This window comes from Morone saxatilis, unplaced genomic scaffold, assembly GCF_004916995.1.
Source record: "Morone saxatilis isolate NCDOM2014 unplaced genomic scaffold, NCSU_SB_2.0 Contig16, whole genome shotgun sequence".
Taxonomy (NCBI): Eukaryota; Metazoa; Chordata; class Actinopteri; family Moronidae; genus Morone; species Morone saxatilis.
This window is the reverse complement of record NW_023339718.1, coordinates 11,793,070-11,811,696: the sequence shown is the minus strand read 5'-3', so window position 1 is coordinate 11,811,696 and position 18,627 is coordinate 11,793,070. Positions and strand designations below refer to the sequence as shown.

The 18,627-nt window shown below is 39.2% G+C and overlaps 1 protein-coding gene across 2 annotated transcripts in view; it reads left to right on the top strand.

Annotated features, from left to right (window-relative positions):
• Window positions 1-18,627, top strand: part of pde4d (phosphodiesterase 4D, cAMP-specific) — a 129,077-nt gene that overhangs the window by 20,709 nt on the left and 89,741 nt on the right. Inside the window, exon 1 of one of the 2 annotated variants that reach the window (XM_035658505.1) lies at window positions 16,467-16,735. The exons of the other annotated variant lie outside the window; for it this stretch is intronic. Within the exon in view, the coding sequence (XP_035514398.1) occupies window positions 16,473-16,735 (263 nt within the window). The 5' untranslated portion in view covers window positions 16,467-16,472. Of the gene's footprint in view, window positions 1-16,466; window positions 16,736-18,627 lie in introns of those variants that run through there. 2 annotated transcript variants of the gene reach the window in all.

Genomic DNA, 18,627 nt, shown 5'->3' with positions numbered 1-18,627 from the left:
GTGTGTGTGTGTGTGTATTCTGTGGCTCTCTGGCTCTGTCCTCTTGGAAACAGAAGGTGGACCAGCCAACCAGTCAGCCAATCAGCCAGGCAGCCATATAACCAATTCCCCAGCCGAGAAGAGAGCAGAAACCACAGCCAGCTACCAAACCAAACATGCATTCAGTAAGCAGACTGCCAGTTAGGTGATTCACCATCTGCCAAGCACCTAGGCATTCAATCAGTCAGCCAGCCAGCCAAGTGGTGTTCTTCCTTACTCTTTTATTGGATAATGAAATAAACATTTCTTTGTCAGTCTGGGGTTAGAGGCATTAAACACCTCAAACGAGGAGCCACTGTTGTACTCTTTTCCTCAGCTCAGCAACCCTGTCCATGTCCATGCATGCTAAAACCCTGTTTCCTATTCTCCCAGTGCCACACATATAGATACTGCAGCTTTTATGCTTCTGTTTTTGTTCTTGTTTTTATCGCTTTTGATGTGTGAGCATGACTGGGGGCACAACCCCAGAGTCTAGCCAAAAGGATTGAACAAATATATTTGTGACTGGTTTAAATTCCAGACATGTAGGCACAATTGAATGGAGAACAATCATAGGTAAATACCTTGTGATATTGCTAAATAGATATTGCTGGTATGCTTTTGAGCAAGGCACTTAAAAGCCAGATGTAACCAGGAAAGCTGCTCACCGGCCAAAAGAAAGCTTGTGAAGCAAATTAGACACATAATTATTGAAGATGCATTTGTTGAAATATGGAAATTGCCTGGCTGAGGCTTTTCTGTGATCTGAAACTCAAGCAGCATTTAGCACTTTCACTTGAACCATGTAAATTTCATTTGCCGTCTTTAGTATAATCGCCCAAGGCTAAAAGAAATGAAATCATGAAAGAATCAGTCAGAAACAACATTAGTATATGTGTGGGAGATGTGGGCTAGCATACAATATTCACCAAAGGGGCTAAGAGCAAATCATATGAATAAGTTATGACCCTGCCAAAACTTGCGTACTGTACATGGATGTACTAATAAGCTAAGATAAGATGAAAGTGGAGCAAGGCCTCAAGAGCCTTTCAAGTGATCTTCCAGTAAACCAAGGCACCAGAAAAAGAGCAGGGTGAAATTGAAGATGCACAAAGGGTCTGTAGTGTTTCTCTATGCAACATGAGTGTGCACACTCAACTTCCACTGCCTGCAGTTGCAATCTCTGCCTTTCTTCCTTGATCTTTTGTATTTCTGTTTCATGTCTGTCTCACCATATCTTACTATCACTACTTTGACTTTAATTATGTTCTTTAGTTATGTTGTAACTTTTAAAAGAGTTGGAGAACTTTCTGTTTAGGATTTTGAATCTCAGATGAAATATTCAGTCATACAAGTTTTTGCATCTCTGGGTGACCACTCAAACTTCTCTAGAGATGGAATAAAGAGGTTTTTATACTAAGTACTACAATATTGCCACACAGGGGTCAAGTGAGACAGGTCATATTAGTGTGTTTGGGAGACCTTGAGAGGGTCCTTGGTTTGACAAGGAAGCCTCGGAGCGACAGGAGGCATATTCATACTCCAGCTTGTGCCTTTGCAGTGAGATGATTGTGTCCAAAAAGACTGTGCTTACTAAAGCATGACTGATATTAGAAAACCCATTACCAATATTTGACAGCTTAAAGGAATATGAGAAAAGGTAAATGAGAAGCTTGTCTGTTTTAAAAATTAAGTTGCAGCCAGCAGGCAGTTAGCTTAGTCTTGCATAGAGACTGGAAGCAGGCATATGGACTGATGATAAAAGGAGTCTTGTTGTCACCGTGAAGTTGCCTGGCAACCAGCAGAGACAGGAAGTCACTGCGCCCGGCACATAACTCCCCGTAAAAACCACAGCTTGTCATTTTTCTTCACTTCATTGTTTACCGAGCCCAGGAGGTGTCACAGAGAAAATAAATAAAACTGTGCTCCTGATTAAATTATTCGTGCTCTGGAATTAGTTATTTGTGTGCAGGTATTACTAATTAGTGCTTTCAGTTCAATAGCCAATGGTTTTTGGTGTGAGACAGCTGCTTTCAAGGTCTGTCTCTGTCTCTTTCACAATTCAAACAAAGCCACAAAGCCACCCCTTAATGAAAAAATATACAATATGTGAATCGTTAACTAGACTTCCTTTGCACATAGGATGGCTTCTGAATGTCAGCCTTTTTTTCCACATTCTAGCTCCGAGACAAAGTCAGCCAGTTTGTGTGGCTTTAGTTGGTACATACACACGCCTCATACAGACATCTCTTAAGTCACTATACCTTTCTGTAATGCGTTTATATATATATATATATATATATATATATATATAATATAACAATAATAATAATATTTATATAATAAATCTTACCGATTATGTTCACGTCACATGTTGTGAGAGATGTTCACCTTTTAATTCCTTTTGTTAATATTTCTACTTAATGATTGATTGATACTATTACTTGATACTAAGTTATGCAAATAAACTGTACCTCTGACAGGGAACACATTTAAAAGTCAAGTAATTTCTTTATGTTTGTAAGTTTCAGCAGCATCTCATATATAATAAAAATAATACAATGGCAAAAAGAGGATTTTTACAAATCAGCATCAACCCTAACCCTAAAAATAATAGTAGGGCAAATCATTGGTCCAGCTCAAAAGCAAAAAGACAAAAGCCCAGCACATACAATAATCATCTGGTACTTGAGGGTGGCTCGTGCACATCTGACAGAAGAGATAGCATGTGCATGAGGCACTGATGTTTCACAGGGGAGTCGACAGTGGAGAGGACAAAGAGGACCCCCCCAATCCCACTAATCCACCATCACCACCACCATCAGACTAAGCCAGCCATATCCACTGGGGCCACAGAAACGACAGAGGTCATGTTGGAAGGCAAACAAGGATGGAGGAACAGTGGGAGGTAGAGTGGATAATGCTGCTCTTTGAGACTCTGAAGAGTTAGGAGCAGATATTGCAGTGGTCTGTGAAAAAGCAAAGAGCAGGACAGCTACATCTAGAAAAGTAACATGATGACGTGAGAATAATTGCTACAAAGCTACCACTGCAGTAAGCATGTGTGTGGTTAGAATTCGATTAAAGCCTCTATACTGGATTCCATATATGATAACATCCTAAGAGTCAGCACAGAGTATCCTAGAAGAGTTAAGACGTTTGATGTTGCAGAAGATAAACATTACATTCTTTCTCATATTTCTGCCTCTGGAGAAATATGATAATCTGAAGTGGGTGGAAGAAAACCTTTCTTCTGAGCATCCCAGTAGACCCATTCTTTTTATCGATTATGTTCTCATGACTGCAAGCAACTATCATGTGACATCCCCACAGCTGAAATAATATTGAGCATATTTGGTCTTTGTTTATCCATAGATTCTAAAGATGAACACGTTGCTATGCAAGTATATTATTAAAAAAAAAAGTCAGAAGTGTAATAGGAAATAAACTGAAGTTGTGTTGTGTTCTAATAGCTGGAAACTTTCACAGCATTAATTGCTCTCTTATAAAATGCTTGTCATGTTGTCAAGCACGGACCCAAAAATACACAATTAAAAACAATTCATAATTGAAACACCTCTACAGGGCCATTCTTTATGATAAACGAGTGCCGCACCACTCTATACAGATCTCTCTCCCTAAAACCATTATTTAATATGCAGCCACTAGACATGGAAAATTAATTAACTGAAATACTGTCTGCCTAACTTGCTACCTGTATCAGCACATGCCACCTGCATTAGTTCCCTTGTGGCTTTTTATAGTACATAAAGTCCTGTCTCCTCCAAACAACATAATGTTGAAATTTAAACACAGATAATAAGCAATAAATTGGGATGAAAATAAATTTACGGAAATTGCAAAAAAAGCACAGTTGATAGAGAATAAACTGATCCAGGTGTTGTGTAGTTGAAATATATGAAATATAGTCGTGACATACTTCTTGCCTAGCAGGCAGAAATATTTGTGGTTAATCTTTTTATGCCTCTAGGCCTGGATGCTGTGGCCGGAGGCATTATTTTCTCGGTTTGTCCGTCTGTCTGTCTGTAGGTACATCTGTATGTCCCATTCTTGTGAACACAATATCTCAGGAACGCCTCAAGGGAATGTCTTCAAATGTGCCACGAACGTCTACTTGGAGTCAAGGATGAATAATGAATTAGAATTTGGTGGTCAAAGGTCACTGTGATCTCACAAAACACGTTTTTGCAAATCACTCAAGAATTGATGACCATATTTCACAATTTGCCGGACAATGAATTGGTGACACTTTTGACCTAAAGGTGAAAGGTCAATGTGACCACAAAATTACCTTCACAAAAAATTTTTGGTCAGAACTGAAGAATTGATGCTGTATTTATGACAAAATTTCAAAATGGGATACAACAATGAAGTGATGACATTCACAAAAGGTTAAAGGTAAACTTCTCTGTGACATTATAATGTCCTGGAAAAACACTTTTTTGGCCATTATTAAACACCATAACTCAGGAACAGAAGGTGAGATTGTGACCTTACTGTATTTCACAGTTGGTCGGACACTGAATTGGTGACACTTTCGACTCAAAGGTTATTGTGACCTCAAAAAACGTTTGTAGCCATAATTTAAGAATGAATTGGGTGATTCCAGATTTCACACACATATTGACTGAGATGACACAATGAGAAAACAGTAACTAGCACAGTATATGCTTTCATCTTTCCATCTCATCTATTCTGCCTTTTACTTACTGCCTCATTCTGAATTTCTGCCGTCATGGGAATCACGTGACTGCCAACGTGTTGCCGCGTCCCTGGCGAAACATAATGCTGTAAGTGAGTGAGTTTCACCTACAGCTCATAGAGAGCAGTTGCATCTAAAACTGCCAGGAGAAAACAAAAGCTCCACATTTTGTATAACTATACGAGAATCCATCTTTACATAGTAATCAAGTACATGTGTAATGTATATTCACTGGAATCATACATATGTATCATTAATATATTTATAACTTCCATTTAGTCGAAATATCCACTTTATACCTTTTTATTCAATTCCTTCAAATATTTACTACAAACTATAATTCTAGACTGACATGGATGTAAACTTCAAATTGACTGTTGGTAGAGGAATACAATCGCGGGGTGGTAATTCTAGTTTATTTATATAATAGGGCTGGGTCATATGCACAGTGCCATATATTGCCCTAGGGATTAAAAAGTGCCAAATTTTGAAATGCATAGGCTTTTAAGTGTTGCCAGAATAATACATCTATCACTGGGGACACCAGTGGTCTGTTGTAAAAGTGCTGTTCTTTTTTTTTTTTACAGCATGGAGAAAGCTCTTCTCCAGGTGATTAATTATTTTATGAGATGTCCCATGTGACACTTCTTGATCTCAGTTCAGTTTTTATTGAAAATTATTATCACTATGCTCTTATTACTGTGACAGGTCTATTTTTACTGTTTCTTAGATAAAACATGTTAATCCAGTTGGTACACGTGAGCATAAAGCAACAGCTTATTTTTATTTGCCCAATAAATATCTATTATGAATAGAGTCACACCTGCTTACAACACATGACTACACAACTTTAAACTTTTCAGCTAAAACATGATAACACAGGTACAGTAAGCATGCAAATCTGGCTCTTCAACCAGAATTAGTGTAATTTCAGTTTATCTTCACTTACCCAAAAGATCGTCCATCGTCTACGGCAGGACATTACTGGCATTAATATCAAATTATCTGTAATGAAAATGGAAACATAAATGATGAAGGAACTACTGTTGTATTTGTATGGAGCCAGTAATTACCTTAGCCAACAAGGCCATTTTTTCATCCACATTATATTCTTGGATATCTTAAAAATGTATGTATAAATGAGAGCAGAGGTAAGTAGTGATATAATTTTCATGGTGCTCTTAACTTATCTTATGTTTTTTTAATGTTTTAAAAAAAACAAATAACAGAAATAAATTCTTGATTCCAAATCGTGATGGTATCTTTAAAGTTCACGAAATAAAAATGAGAAATAAGAAAGTCTCATATAGGGAGTAACATTAAATTGGTGTTGGTCACTTTGACTTCAGTCATTTTCTCCGTTGCGATGAGATCAGCAGAAATAAAATATCTTTGAACTTTAATTTTCCCATTTGCCTCACTTTTATTCCCATCACTTAGCAATTCCCGCGGTCTTCCACTGTGCTCTTTGTTATGCCAGTATGGCTTGGAAACTGTTGATGGAAGTGCTTTGCTTTGGCTAGTGTCAAAACATGTGCCACACCATTGCGTGGGCGTGTCAAAGATTAATATGTTTGCTTAAGATTCAAGGTTTTCTCTCTGTCAGTATACTGGAGAAGTAAGAGGCACTAAGAAGCTGGTGGCTGAACTGGGCAGTCAAACTGTTTTGAGGTTTGAATCTGTACCAAACCAGCATGATGTATCATCATTTTAGCGTGACTACAAACATGAATAACATAAAAGTAATAGTCTTCTTGTTGAGAGTCAGCTTACTTTATTTCCAGACCCGTAGTCCATGGAAGAAAAAGATCAGATAAAATTGTCTACAGAAGATTAGGATAGTCCATTTAAAAATCCAGTAGAAAAATAGACTATATAAGACAAAAGATCAACTGTCTTTAATATATTGAAATTGACACTGAGTAGTTTAGAATAAGCTAATTATGTCTTCAAAGTACACTGTTTATCAAAAAAATGGATAGTAGATAGATAGGCTGGACTTTGCTGTGGATAGCAATGCCTTTTGTATACATTTTTGATATCTAATTTTTTTACACTAAGTATTGTGCACATAAATTAGTTCATTCATTTTTAGAAGAGATCCCCCTTTTTTAAGAACCTCTTACTCCATTTCCCCCTATCATTTTCCTTGTATTTCTGCTCCTTGTAAATAAAAATTTAAATGCTTAATTGCCTTTTGTGGTGTACCATAAGGTTTTGCCTTTTTTGAGGTGATATTTATTTGAGCAGTTGTGCATAGAATTGCTTTTACTGTGAGATCACGGCATGGAAACAACCACTGATTTAGGAATTGGAAATACTATGCTTTGTCTGTGGATGTAATTTATGAATAATATTAATTATTCTTTATACTGCATGTTCAATTCCTGCTTCTTATCATACTGTGCCTGTGTCTCTGGGAATTTTCAGCTGAGTTTCAGTGCCGTTCTTTCCCACCGGTTCAAACAGCATAGTTCTGTGGAAATTCTCTTCTTAAATCATGGGATAATGAGACCAAACTCAACACTGATTGGCTCTGAGTTTGGAAACGGCACTTTTCTGCCCGGTTGAACAAGTTTTCCATCATTAACTGAGGTAGAAAACTTGCCGATGGTATTAACAAACTTCATTTTATAACTTAATTTGCAATTGTACAAATACATTCTAGTCAGTCATTTAACTGAAGGAAATAAACTTTGTTTGACAGTTTCATAGGAGTGCGGTGATGAGTCGGTGGAGAACTCATTTGATGTCTGTATTGAGCACCTGTGTTCAACTTACTGTATATACTCATGTCCTGTCATTATATTCATTGGTCTTTAAATCATCCTTGTGCTGGTCCTGATGCAGCATAGACTTTGACGTTATTGCCACCCTTTTTCTGCCTTTGTTAGGAGGTTTCTGTAGTGGATTCCATTGTTTATCAGTACCAGCCAAACTTTAAAAGTTTCACGTTTTAAGTGGAGCATTCTTTAAAAACTCCTGAGAATCACCCAGGTGTTGTATTGACAAGTGAAAATGAGTATTTCTTTTCTCATTAATTATTCACTGTCACTTTTGAGAACTTCACACCCATGTTTACAGATCCCTCCATCATCGCTCTATTATTCCCCTACTAAATGAGCCATATTATAATACATTCGTACCGTACCGATTATTTTGAATGAGCATAATTTGTTTTGACCAGCAATGCTTTTTCTTGTGTTTCTTGTGTTTATGTGTGTGGACTGGATACGTGAAATGTAGCCAGTATGCCATGAGCAGTACTTAGATCTTTAATGAAGTACAGGGAGGTGTAAAACTCTAAGTCATTCTTTCCCTTATAGGTGATCTAGATAAAGAGGAAAAAATGGTCCCTGGCATTATTAGTTTGTTCCACCATCATAAAACCACTGAACTGAATTAATAAAACATGATCTTAACCTCTGGAGTACCTTGAACCGCCTCCCTTTTCATACCTCTCTCTAGCTCTCCTACACACAAATACACACATACACAAACACAGCCTCCTCTCCTTCATCCACCACATAAATAGAACTATGTTTTTCCTGCTAAGACGAAAAAGCACATGAACTGACCTCCACATTTGAACACAGCTACGCATTTATATAAATGTGTCCCAAAAGGAAACGCATACAGATAGATACGTCCATAGGCATACACATAGAGACACACAGGACCTTGTTCAGTCTTCCTAGGATCACCATGTTTACAACCGTGGGCAATTTCTGGAGCTACCCTGATCTTCCTGTCCTCCTCTCTCCCCTCGTCCCCTCTCAACCCCTCTTCCATATCCCTTTGGTCATTTGTATTCATCCACTTTCATGTACTGTCACCCTGCGTCAGTAGTACTTCTCTTGCTTGGCAAGCAGCTCCGTTCATTTTTCTCGCTCACTTTCCCCCATCCCTCTGTTCTGCCTCTGCCCTAGCCGCTTCCTCTCATCATGGCAGGCTGTGTGCACACCAGAGTGCAGCGTAATAAATAACAACTATTGCCATGCTCCAAAATAAAAGCAACTAAATATAAGACAGATACACAAAGGCTGCCATTCAACAGTGCGCACGTTCACATGCACGCATTTAATGAAACGTGCCAGCGGAGTATTCTAATGGATCCTGGCCATGGCCTATATTACTTCTTGCCTTGGCATTGAACCCAGTAATAACTGAGGACTCCCTGAGGTTTTAGCTTGCTGGGTCATTCTGTCTGACACAAATTGGCTCCGACTGGAAATGCTTAAAGAATTGGAGTGTCAAATTAATTATAACAGCAATAGATGCTCTTGGAATTTATTTTTTTTACTCAGGTATTTTCCCCTTCTCCGGACTCTGTTATATGTTGTAATTTGAACCATTGGGCTAAGTGTTTGATATGAGATGTTTAAAATGTCATTACTGATGAATGTGAAAACACAACCCGTATTTTATTTAGTGGCCACAGGTGCCTAATTACCAGTCTAGTTTTAAAGATCTACACATCTCAAACTGTAACACTGGCTGTGTATTATTTATTGCTCTACCACAGCCACCCTCTCACTTGTAATTCATCTTTGTGTATGTGCCAGAATGTGTGAGCCTGTGTGTGTGCTTTTAGGCCACAAGGGAAGAGTGTGCAACCTTTGACCGTCAGTGGGAGGGAGGGAATTAGACCACAGTCCCTGTCAGGGTCACTATATAACAGCTGTGCTAGGCAACTAACTGTCCATGAGATAACCTCACTGTGGCTGAGAGACCAGCTGTACAGGTTTGCAGTACGATGTACTTGGATATAGATGGAGAGGAGGCATAGCTGATAGAAATATGAGGATTGAAATGAAGAAGAAAAGTAGGTTAAAGAATTTACTCAGGTAGAGGTAAAACCAAAAAGAGAGACAGGTATTGTTCCTGCGGCCCAGAGTTTCCAGTCAGAAAACAAAACAGATCCCTCAAGTTCAGGACTAAAAATAAGAATAGAAACATTGATTATAAAAACAATGACTGTATCTCCATATTCAGTTCTGTTATAGTGTGTTTCAAAGGGTTTTGTTTTGATGTTATACTTGCATGCAGGTTTTGTTTTTCCTTCCTCGCTATTCAGCTGTCTCGGCAGGCAGCGTTGGGTTATTTGTGATTTACACTGGAGTTGAGCAGTGATGCAGAACGATGGTTCACTTGAGGACTGCTTCACCGCATCTTATGTCATTTTGTTGCACCGCACTGTCCTTTGTAAAGAGCGGCGTTGATAACTCACGCTCAATCTACAGTTTGTGTCCCATTTATTATAATTTTTTTTCTCCAGAAAAGCGGCATGGCTCCATTTTGCATTCACAAAGGCCGACTGCTTTCACCGCAGGCTGTGACTCATCTGAAGCGAGAGCTCCTTAAATGTTAAAACTATAAAGAAAAATGTCACTGCGCAAAATGAGAAGAACAGTTCTTCCAAACAGCCCTACATGGTCATGTTAAAATGACAATTGACATGACTGAGATTCTTCAAAAATTATAGCTGTAGTGACCCCACATGGCCTAAGATGGAGATGAGCCCTGAACAAAATGAATTTCATATCAAAGACTAACAGAGGTGTAACAGCATAAACGGTCACATCACTGTTGGTCCTAACGGAGAAAAAACTTGTCTCTACGTGGTTTATATCAACCTTTTATGTATTCATGGTCTGCATCTGTCTTATAACTTTCTGTTTACTAGAAAACATTTCCAAACAAATGCTGCCATCTATTGGTCAAATGTATAAATGAACTCTGTGCTTGATATTGGATTCTCCACCAGAACCAACTTTCATGATGTTTATATGAAAAAGCATGTTGAGCATTGCTATAAAATATGGGCCTTGGGTATGAATTGGGTACAAAGTAATACACTTTTATAGTCATGAGGGCACTTTTATACTCTTCTTAAATGGCTCTTAGACATAATGTCAGTCTTCACAGAGTCAGTGTGCTAGCTTTAATGGATATTAATATAAAGTCATGTACTACTGTGTTTAAACCTAAATTCACAAATATCTGGGGATGCCTATAAATGCCTATAAATTAATTAGTTTCTGTAGAAAATATTCACACATGGAAATTTTAAGTAGTTTTGGAACCAGGATGGCCCCTGGTGGATGGTACTATACTATTCTTTGCTGCAACATTTGTCAGATTTGAGAGGCTTTAATCAAGTGTTTGAGAACATGGATGATAAGTTGTTGTTTGTGAAAGTTTGAAACTCCTAATATTTCTTTTTAATTTCTGATTTACTAATACCCATGACTGAATACTCTCTACCAGTTTATTTGGAAGGATATGTGCCGCTGAAAATACACAATCCATTTTACAAGTTCACAGGGATTAAATAAAATGCCTCCACAGAATGCATGATTGACTCTTGTGAACCTTTTTAAATGGCAATCTGTACGACATATTGCGTTGAAGCTTTTTAGTTCAGCACTATTTTTCTCTCCCTGCAGTACTTTTAAAAATGTGTGGTCAGCTAATCACTGGGGTAATTTGATTGCACCCAAATGTTCTTGTTCATTTGATCTGATGGTGCGTGCTGACTGATGAATACTGGGTAGCAGCGATACTCGGGTGAGAGAATATGCTAAATATAAATGTACAAAAAGCACAGTACAAGAAGAAAAAAAGAGCACACAATTCTGACCAGTTCTAACCACACTGTCTGTTTCCTGGACCAGTCACTGAATCTCACAGTGGAAGAAGATGTCCACTTGAGGGAGGCAGAGCTGTAATAAGGTTTAGGATGCATTGTGTCTGTTAGTAATATAATGACTTTCAAAGACTTGTGTCTACATTGAACTATAGAAAAATCTAGTTTAAGTTACCCTTTCAGGTGCCTCTAGTTGAAAGGTTAGCTCTTTAACTGCTTGTCACCCCCTCTCCTCCCGCTAAATACTGTTTCAGCACTGTCCCATCACCATTCACATGTTATCTACACCATTGAATTAATGTAAGTGGTAACTATAGCAACAGGTATATGCGATAAATCCTAGTCATTGTAGACATTCTTAGACATAATATGAAATTAAGTGCATGGATTTGATAGTCAAGTGTCACGCAGAGAACCCTTTGCCAATAACAACCCAGACTCCAGACTGTGCTCTGTGAGGTGACGGCATGCTGTGTGCTGCCAAAAGAAAGGCATCCAATCTGTCAAGATTAAACAGTATTTTGCAAGGAGCTTGTGGGCAATGATCGTATATTTACACACAAATTTTATGTATTATTTAAGTGGACAGTGTGCCTCTCTCATTTTTCACCTAGGGTTTTGTTTGACAAAGAAGAGAAATTAAAGCATTGAGACAAAACATTTGTCAATACTGACTTAGAGCTGAATTATATATGAAGATGAATTTTAACACAACTAAATACTCCGATATTCAGTTTCCTTCCGTGTATGGTAAAGTTACAGTATGTGCTCTATTAACTTATTGTCTGCTGTTTAGGTATGAATCATACATCTGTTATATATCCTGTCGGTTAGTATGTAATGCACAAAGCTTGAAACTGTATTGTCAACACCAAGGTTTTTGGATGCATTATATCACACAAAGTATTTTTGGAAGGCTATTGGATTACATTTTGCTGTCAGGTGATCATGTTTTTGTGTCCACTCCCTGAAGAAAGTGGGCAAAGTCAGTGGCTCACGTAGTGTAGTGTTTGTGTGCTGTGGGTCTGTTTGAGTGTCTACATATACTACGATTTTGCCCTGCAGATTGGCTTCCCTTTTCTTGCTTTTGTTCCTCCAGTCTTTAGTTCTTGACAAATCCACTTGTCCCTCTCCATCCATGTTGCCCCTGGTAACTAGGGGGAAATGCACATAGACGTCACACACAACAACAGGAACGAATTTTTTTTTTTACAAAGAAACGGGGAAAAAGAGACAAGCAGTAAAACAGGTAACAGAAGAGCAGAAAGGAAATAAAGAAGTATCAGAGAGGACAAGGAGTGGGAAAGAATGACTAAGGATGCGTGTTCATCATGTGATAGAAAAACAAATAAAATGTTTGCTCAAAGAATGGCATTCATCTCCTTTGACTATTGTAAGGTGATGATGAATTGCAAGCTGTCAAATGAAGGCCAACAGCTCTCTGTTGCTGTCATGACTGAAAGTGTTTGACTGACTGCAACAGCTTGGCTTTGACTAAGGGTTGCATTTTGATGATGCTGACAGGCCAAAGGCACCAACAGTTACAGCTTCAGAAAATGTCATTTTTTAGGAGCTAGAGTTTTTTAATTAATTAAAAGGGATTTTATGAATCCAAGTTTGATAGAATTTTCCACATTATAAAGGAGCATGCAATCCTTTAAAATAAAGCACTTAAATCAAGACTGGAGAGCAGATGTAGGGAGTAGACAGGCATTTGCTTCCTCTCCAATACATGGTGTTGGTAGCAGTTTCTTTTTACCTGTCAGCATGGAGCTTCACTGTGGAGATGTACTGTTCCGGGAGGTTCAGCAACCCCACATTCACCATCTTTTGTACAGGAGCCCCAACCACCCAGTAGGATTTGGTAGTGTGGAAACAAAGACACAAACATCTCATTGTGTTTATTTAAATGCTCAACCAATTATGTGCTATGTCTTTGTGGTAATGGAAAATAACTTTACTCTTGCACCACCAAAGCCCAGGGGTACACCAATGCTTAGTGACCCCGATCAATTTGAAGCTTTTTCACCTACACATTTTTTTCTAGCATATATGTGACTGGTGCATCCTACATGGCGTTTTTTATGAAGCCAATGGTTTTCTCATTTAAATCTACAACAATTATTGCTGATACCTAGCCGTATTGAATTCTCAAGTATGGCATAATGGACGTTGCCATGACAGTTTTTCAAAGCCAGCAGAGATGACGTACTGTGAGTTGGCTCATTGGCTGAGCAGTTTCAAATCGTCTTTGCTGAGAATGACTTGTCAATCAAGGTAGCCATGCCCTAAAGCATACCCTGCTTTATTGTTTATCTCAAAATGGGACCATAATTTACTAAATGAACATCATGCTGTATGGAAGAATGCTTAAAACTAGCAATTGAGACCATAAATTCATTAGGAAACTAATAATAAACTAGCTAATAAATCAATTGAGTATCTGTGTTTTATTGCAGCCAATTGAGCTGCCCCCTGCTGGCCGTTACATAGAATGCATGTTTAAAACACGCTGCTGTAAGTATGCTTCTCCTATTTGTTGCAACATTGTAACAATTTAGAAAAATGTGTTGGGGTGTTCAATGTGGTTCCTAGGGTTTTATAAGATTATTGCCATTGTGATGCTAGAAGATTGTTGTTGCTCCTTCCTAGGATGTAACTGTGTTTTTTTCAGTTGTTGCTAGGGTGTTACTAAGGTATTGCTTAGGTATGCAGTAGGGATACTGGTATTGTGTGGTGGTACTAAAATACTACAGGTGGAAACATTTTGAAATGCACATCAAGTCTGTACTGTATAATGGCTGGTATCATCATTTTTCTTTTCAAAATAACTTACTAGGTTACTTAACTGAAACTTGACGAGGTGTTAATAAGAAACATTAAAGCACTACTATATTTTTTGTATTTTTAATTTAACAAATGACACATATAAGTAACTTGAGGATAGCATGGACAAATGCATGCCAAAGGTATGCCAAAGGTATAGGATGTATCCTAATAATTAAATTTCCTCGAAGGGCCACAAACGGGTTAAGGGGTGAGTATGTTTTGACACCTGCAAAATGTACTATCTGCAAAACTAGTGACATTCTCAACAGACTCAGCTAAACTTTGTGTTAAGTGAGAACAAATGTTAACATTGTACCATGACATGCTAAAGAAAACCGGTGAACATTACATTACATTACACATACGTCTTTGTGAGCATGTTGCAATGCTGACGTTAGCATTAAGGTCACAACACCATTATGCCACTGTGTAGAGCAGTTAGCGTGGCTGTTAGTCTTGTTTCCCTAAATCTCAGGAATGTGAACTGTAGCCAGAGAGAGATCCCCCGATTATGTTTTGATCTGTATTTTCACTTTTTTTGTTATTGCATGTCTGGAATGCCTTGATGGTGAGCAGCTTACTGTATGTTAAGCTAGAGCTTAATAAGGGCTGTGTAGCAGTTTGAGTATATGATAGAGAACAGCTAAATGAATCATTAATTTAAGTGTATATTTTTGCATTTGTGTTGGGATGATTCAGATAGTTAGACACAGCCTGTGCTTTACGTATAGTCTTTATAAGAAATGCTTAAAATGCTTGTGTTGCTTTAGGGTTGCTGCCAGGCCAGGTTAAAGCTACTCCTGTTTACCGCTGAAGAATTAGGAGATGTGTGTGCTACAGGGCAATAGCGGAAGCTGGATATATAAGAATAGTACAATAAAATGGTTGACAACTAGTGTGTTGAAAGTAGAATGACTAAAAGCTGGTTAGAGGTACGTATGCTCTGAATTCCAGATAAGCTGCTGGTTGCTAGGCTGTGGAGGGAAAAGGCTAGGGGGTAGCATATTAGATTCAGCAGACAATGTTTTCATATTTGCCAGCATGTCTACCCTCATTTGAAAAACTAATACAGTGAAAGGGAGTGGCAGAAGCTGGAGGCAGGATAATGCTGGTTGCATGAAACACTCTCCTTTTTTTTTTATGCATATTTGCAAATGTTAGTAAAATGCAAAATGCAAATTTGTGCACATGCGCACATACAGGTGTACACATGGCATAACATGCTGTTATAGGGATGTCCTTTCAAGCGGCGTCTGGATTGAGGGTTACTCAATAACTAATGGGTGCTTTCAGTGCGGTCTGCTGCATCGAGAAATGCAGCCTCACAGATGCGTGTGCCTCAACTCTCAAGCGCATGCATATAACATTTTTGCACATTGTCACTGAAGCTTACCATATCTCTCTCTCTTCAGACCTCCCTTTTTTTCTCCTCTCTATTATACACACACACTCACACACACACTCTGAAACACTCTCTCACACATGCTCACGCTCTGCTCAGCTCCAAAGGATCAGTAGCTTATAAACTGGCTGCAGTCAGCAGTCACTCTCTCTGTGTAGGGAGAGGAAGGAGAATAAATTGCTTCGACTGGACAGAACAGATCTAAACCAAGCCTTACTGGATTGAGTCATACTGGGCAGGGGCTTTTTACTGGTGAACCAATATGGGTTCCCTGATGGTTTTTACCAGACAGAGCTGGGCTGTTCTGGGCTCGAATAGACTGAATTAGTTCAGCTAAACTCTTGCTGAGCTTGCCTGCAGGCCTGGGGGAGAAAGGGCTGGAATAGACGGAATTCCCTCTTCTTTTTTTCTTTTTTTTATTTGCATCCCGCCCTCCCTCTCTCCTTCCATCCTCCCCTCATCTTCTCTCTTGCACTTTCACAGCAGACATCCAGTGTTGCAGAGCAGACAAAGGCAGCAGCACTGCTTCTGTTCATCTGTTGGCTCCTTAAAAGACGGAAAAAAGGGAGAAAGAAAACAGGGATTTTTCTTCTCTTTTATATTCCCTGCTTTTGTACAGGGGGTGGCTGCTGGTTTGAATTACCAGCAGAGCTTTTCAGTTTATCGTCAAGAGGATTTTTGGATGTCTTTTTTTTACACATTTCAAAATTTTAAGGAAATCCTTGGACTCTGACAGTGAAGAAGCGTTTGCTTAATGCGTGTATTGCTTTAGCTCTGATATATCTTCGTTGCCTTTACTGTTCATTATTTGGCTGGTGCTGGTGGTGCTGGTGGTAAAGCCGGGGGCAGGCATGGCCCAGCAGGCAGGCATGGGGGTGACCCACCAGGACACCCTGGCAGTGCCCCCCATGCCCAAACACTCCGGCCTGAATGAAGACCTGGTTAAGATCCTGCGGGAGAACCTGCTGCAGCCGGAGAGGCCAAGAGGACACCGGCGGTCTCCCTCCTCCATCTCCCCCCGCCTTTCTCCCCGCAACTCGCCACGACTGCTTCGCCGCATGATGCTCAACAACAACATCCACAAACAGAGGCGCTTCACTGTCGCACACACATGGTGAGACTTAGATGGACAGATAGTGACTAGAAGATTGATAGCTGTTGTCACTGCTGGTGGATGGGACCCTGCATGGGTTTATAGAGTGCATATGTGTGTTTGTCTTTTGTCAGGCGGCATGTGGTCTAAACCGCACCCATGGCAAACTTTCAAGGTCCGGACTGTGTTTGTTGAACACTGTGTGTGAGGGGGCGGTGTGTGTGATAAGCCATTTGAGTAATTAAACTTTGTTTGCGGTTTAAGTTGAATGCTTTCCTCTCACAGAGCAATGGTAGGAGTGTGCGTGAGTAAATCTCACTCGTAGGTTATCAAATCTCCTAGGAAACCATCTTCTCACCTTAGATAATGAGTTTCTCTCTTGCCCTTCCTCTCTGTCCAGCTTAATCTGTGTTTCTATCTCTCTCCCCCTTTCCCACCCTGTGTGTGTCTGTTACCCATTCCTACCCCCCTCACTCCCCCTATCTTCCTCTGCCCCCACCATTCCATGCTGTCTCTGGTTTTACCTTTGTGATATACAACAATAGTGCAATATGTGATGAGATATACCCCAAAGCTGCCTGTCATGTTAGGTAGGTAGAGCCATCCATCATTACATTTCTTCTCTCCTGCTGTGGTTTTCTCTTCACACCTGCCTGCCTGCAGTTTTTGACTATTAATTAGTCATCTATTCCAGGCTGTCTATCAGCCTCTGTTGCACTCGCCCACGCCTCATCCCCTCTCTTCGTCTCATTTCTATTCCCCATTCGATCTCCCCCCGTACCTCTCGCCTCCTCCCTAGTCTCGTTTTTTCATTCTCCTTTCCATTAGACACCTCCCTTCTGGCATCTGGATCGGGCTCATGACGTAATTGAAAAAATTCACATTCTCACACAGAAATTCAGAAATTCTTTCTGACTGCTACTTTCCAGGTTTGTTGTATCTCAATTTTTGATTGCAGACAGTTGCTTTCACTTTCCTTTTATGTTCTTCACTTCTGTCTCAATTTCTCCATTTTTAATCCCTCCATTTTCCTTTTTTCTTTCATCTATCATGCCTCCACTCTTTCGCATTCATCATCTCTCCTCCATGCTTCTTTTTCGTTCCCTTTGCTACTTATAATTGATGGCGTTAATAGCTCAGGGAGATGTACAGTATCTCATGGCTCCTATAGCTTTTTTCTATTTTAGAGGCACACTGCTTCCTGTGTGTCTGTATAATTTAAATTTTATGAATTAATTATCTGTGTGCAAAATTAAACCGTGTGTGTACGTGCAAATATGGTTTGTATGTGGCTGTTAATTCAGATTATGTAATTTTACACACCACCACCATCGTTCTCCCATGTGCCACTTTAAGCAGAAGCTATTTGTATTTCACAGTTCCATATCAAGAAGCAGAAACACTTTCCTTCTTCGAATGGATTTTCCCTGTTCTATTATGACTCTCAGCCTTGTCATCAGCAAATTATTTCTAAAAAACACCAAATGTTAGCTTGTATTTTGATATGTGCTTGGCATATTCTGTTGATACCCAGATGACATACAGTATGCACATGGATGGAACAAACTACAAACTACTAATTTACCTGTAAATCAAATATTCATGCCTAACTGTTGTGGAAACCGCCATAAATGGTACATAAGGCAGCCCAAGTCATCACAACCTGCTCAAAACCATTTTTTCCCTCCTCTTAAGCATGTTTAACATCCTGACACAGAGCTTCTCTTGAGAGACTGAAAATGTCTTCTCAGAATTGTTTCAGAATAGACTACACCAGCCATACTTTTTTAAAATGGGTTTTTATTCTTTGTCAAAAAGGACGTTTGTCGAACAGAGCTGTAGCTGTATGAGGTTGCAGTGGCGGAAGAATTAAAGAAAGTAAAACTAGCACAATACCACAATGTAGAAATACT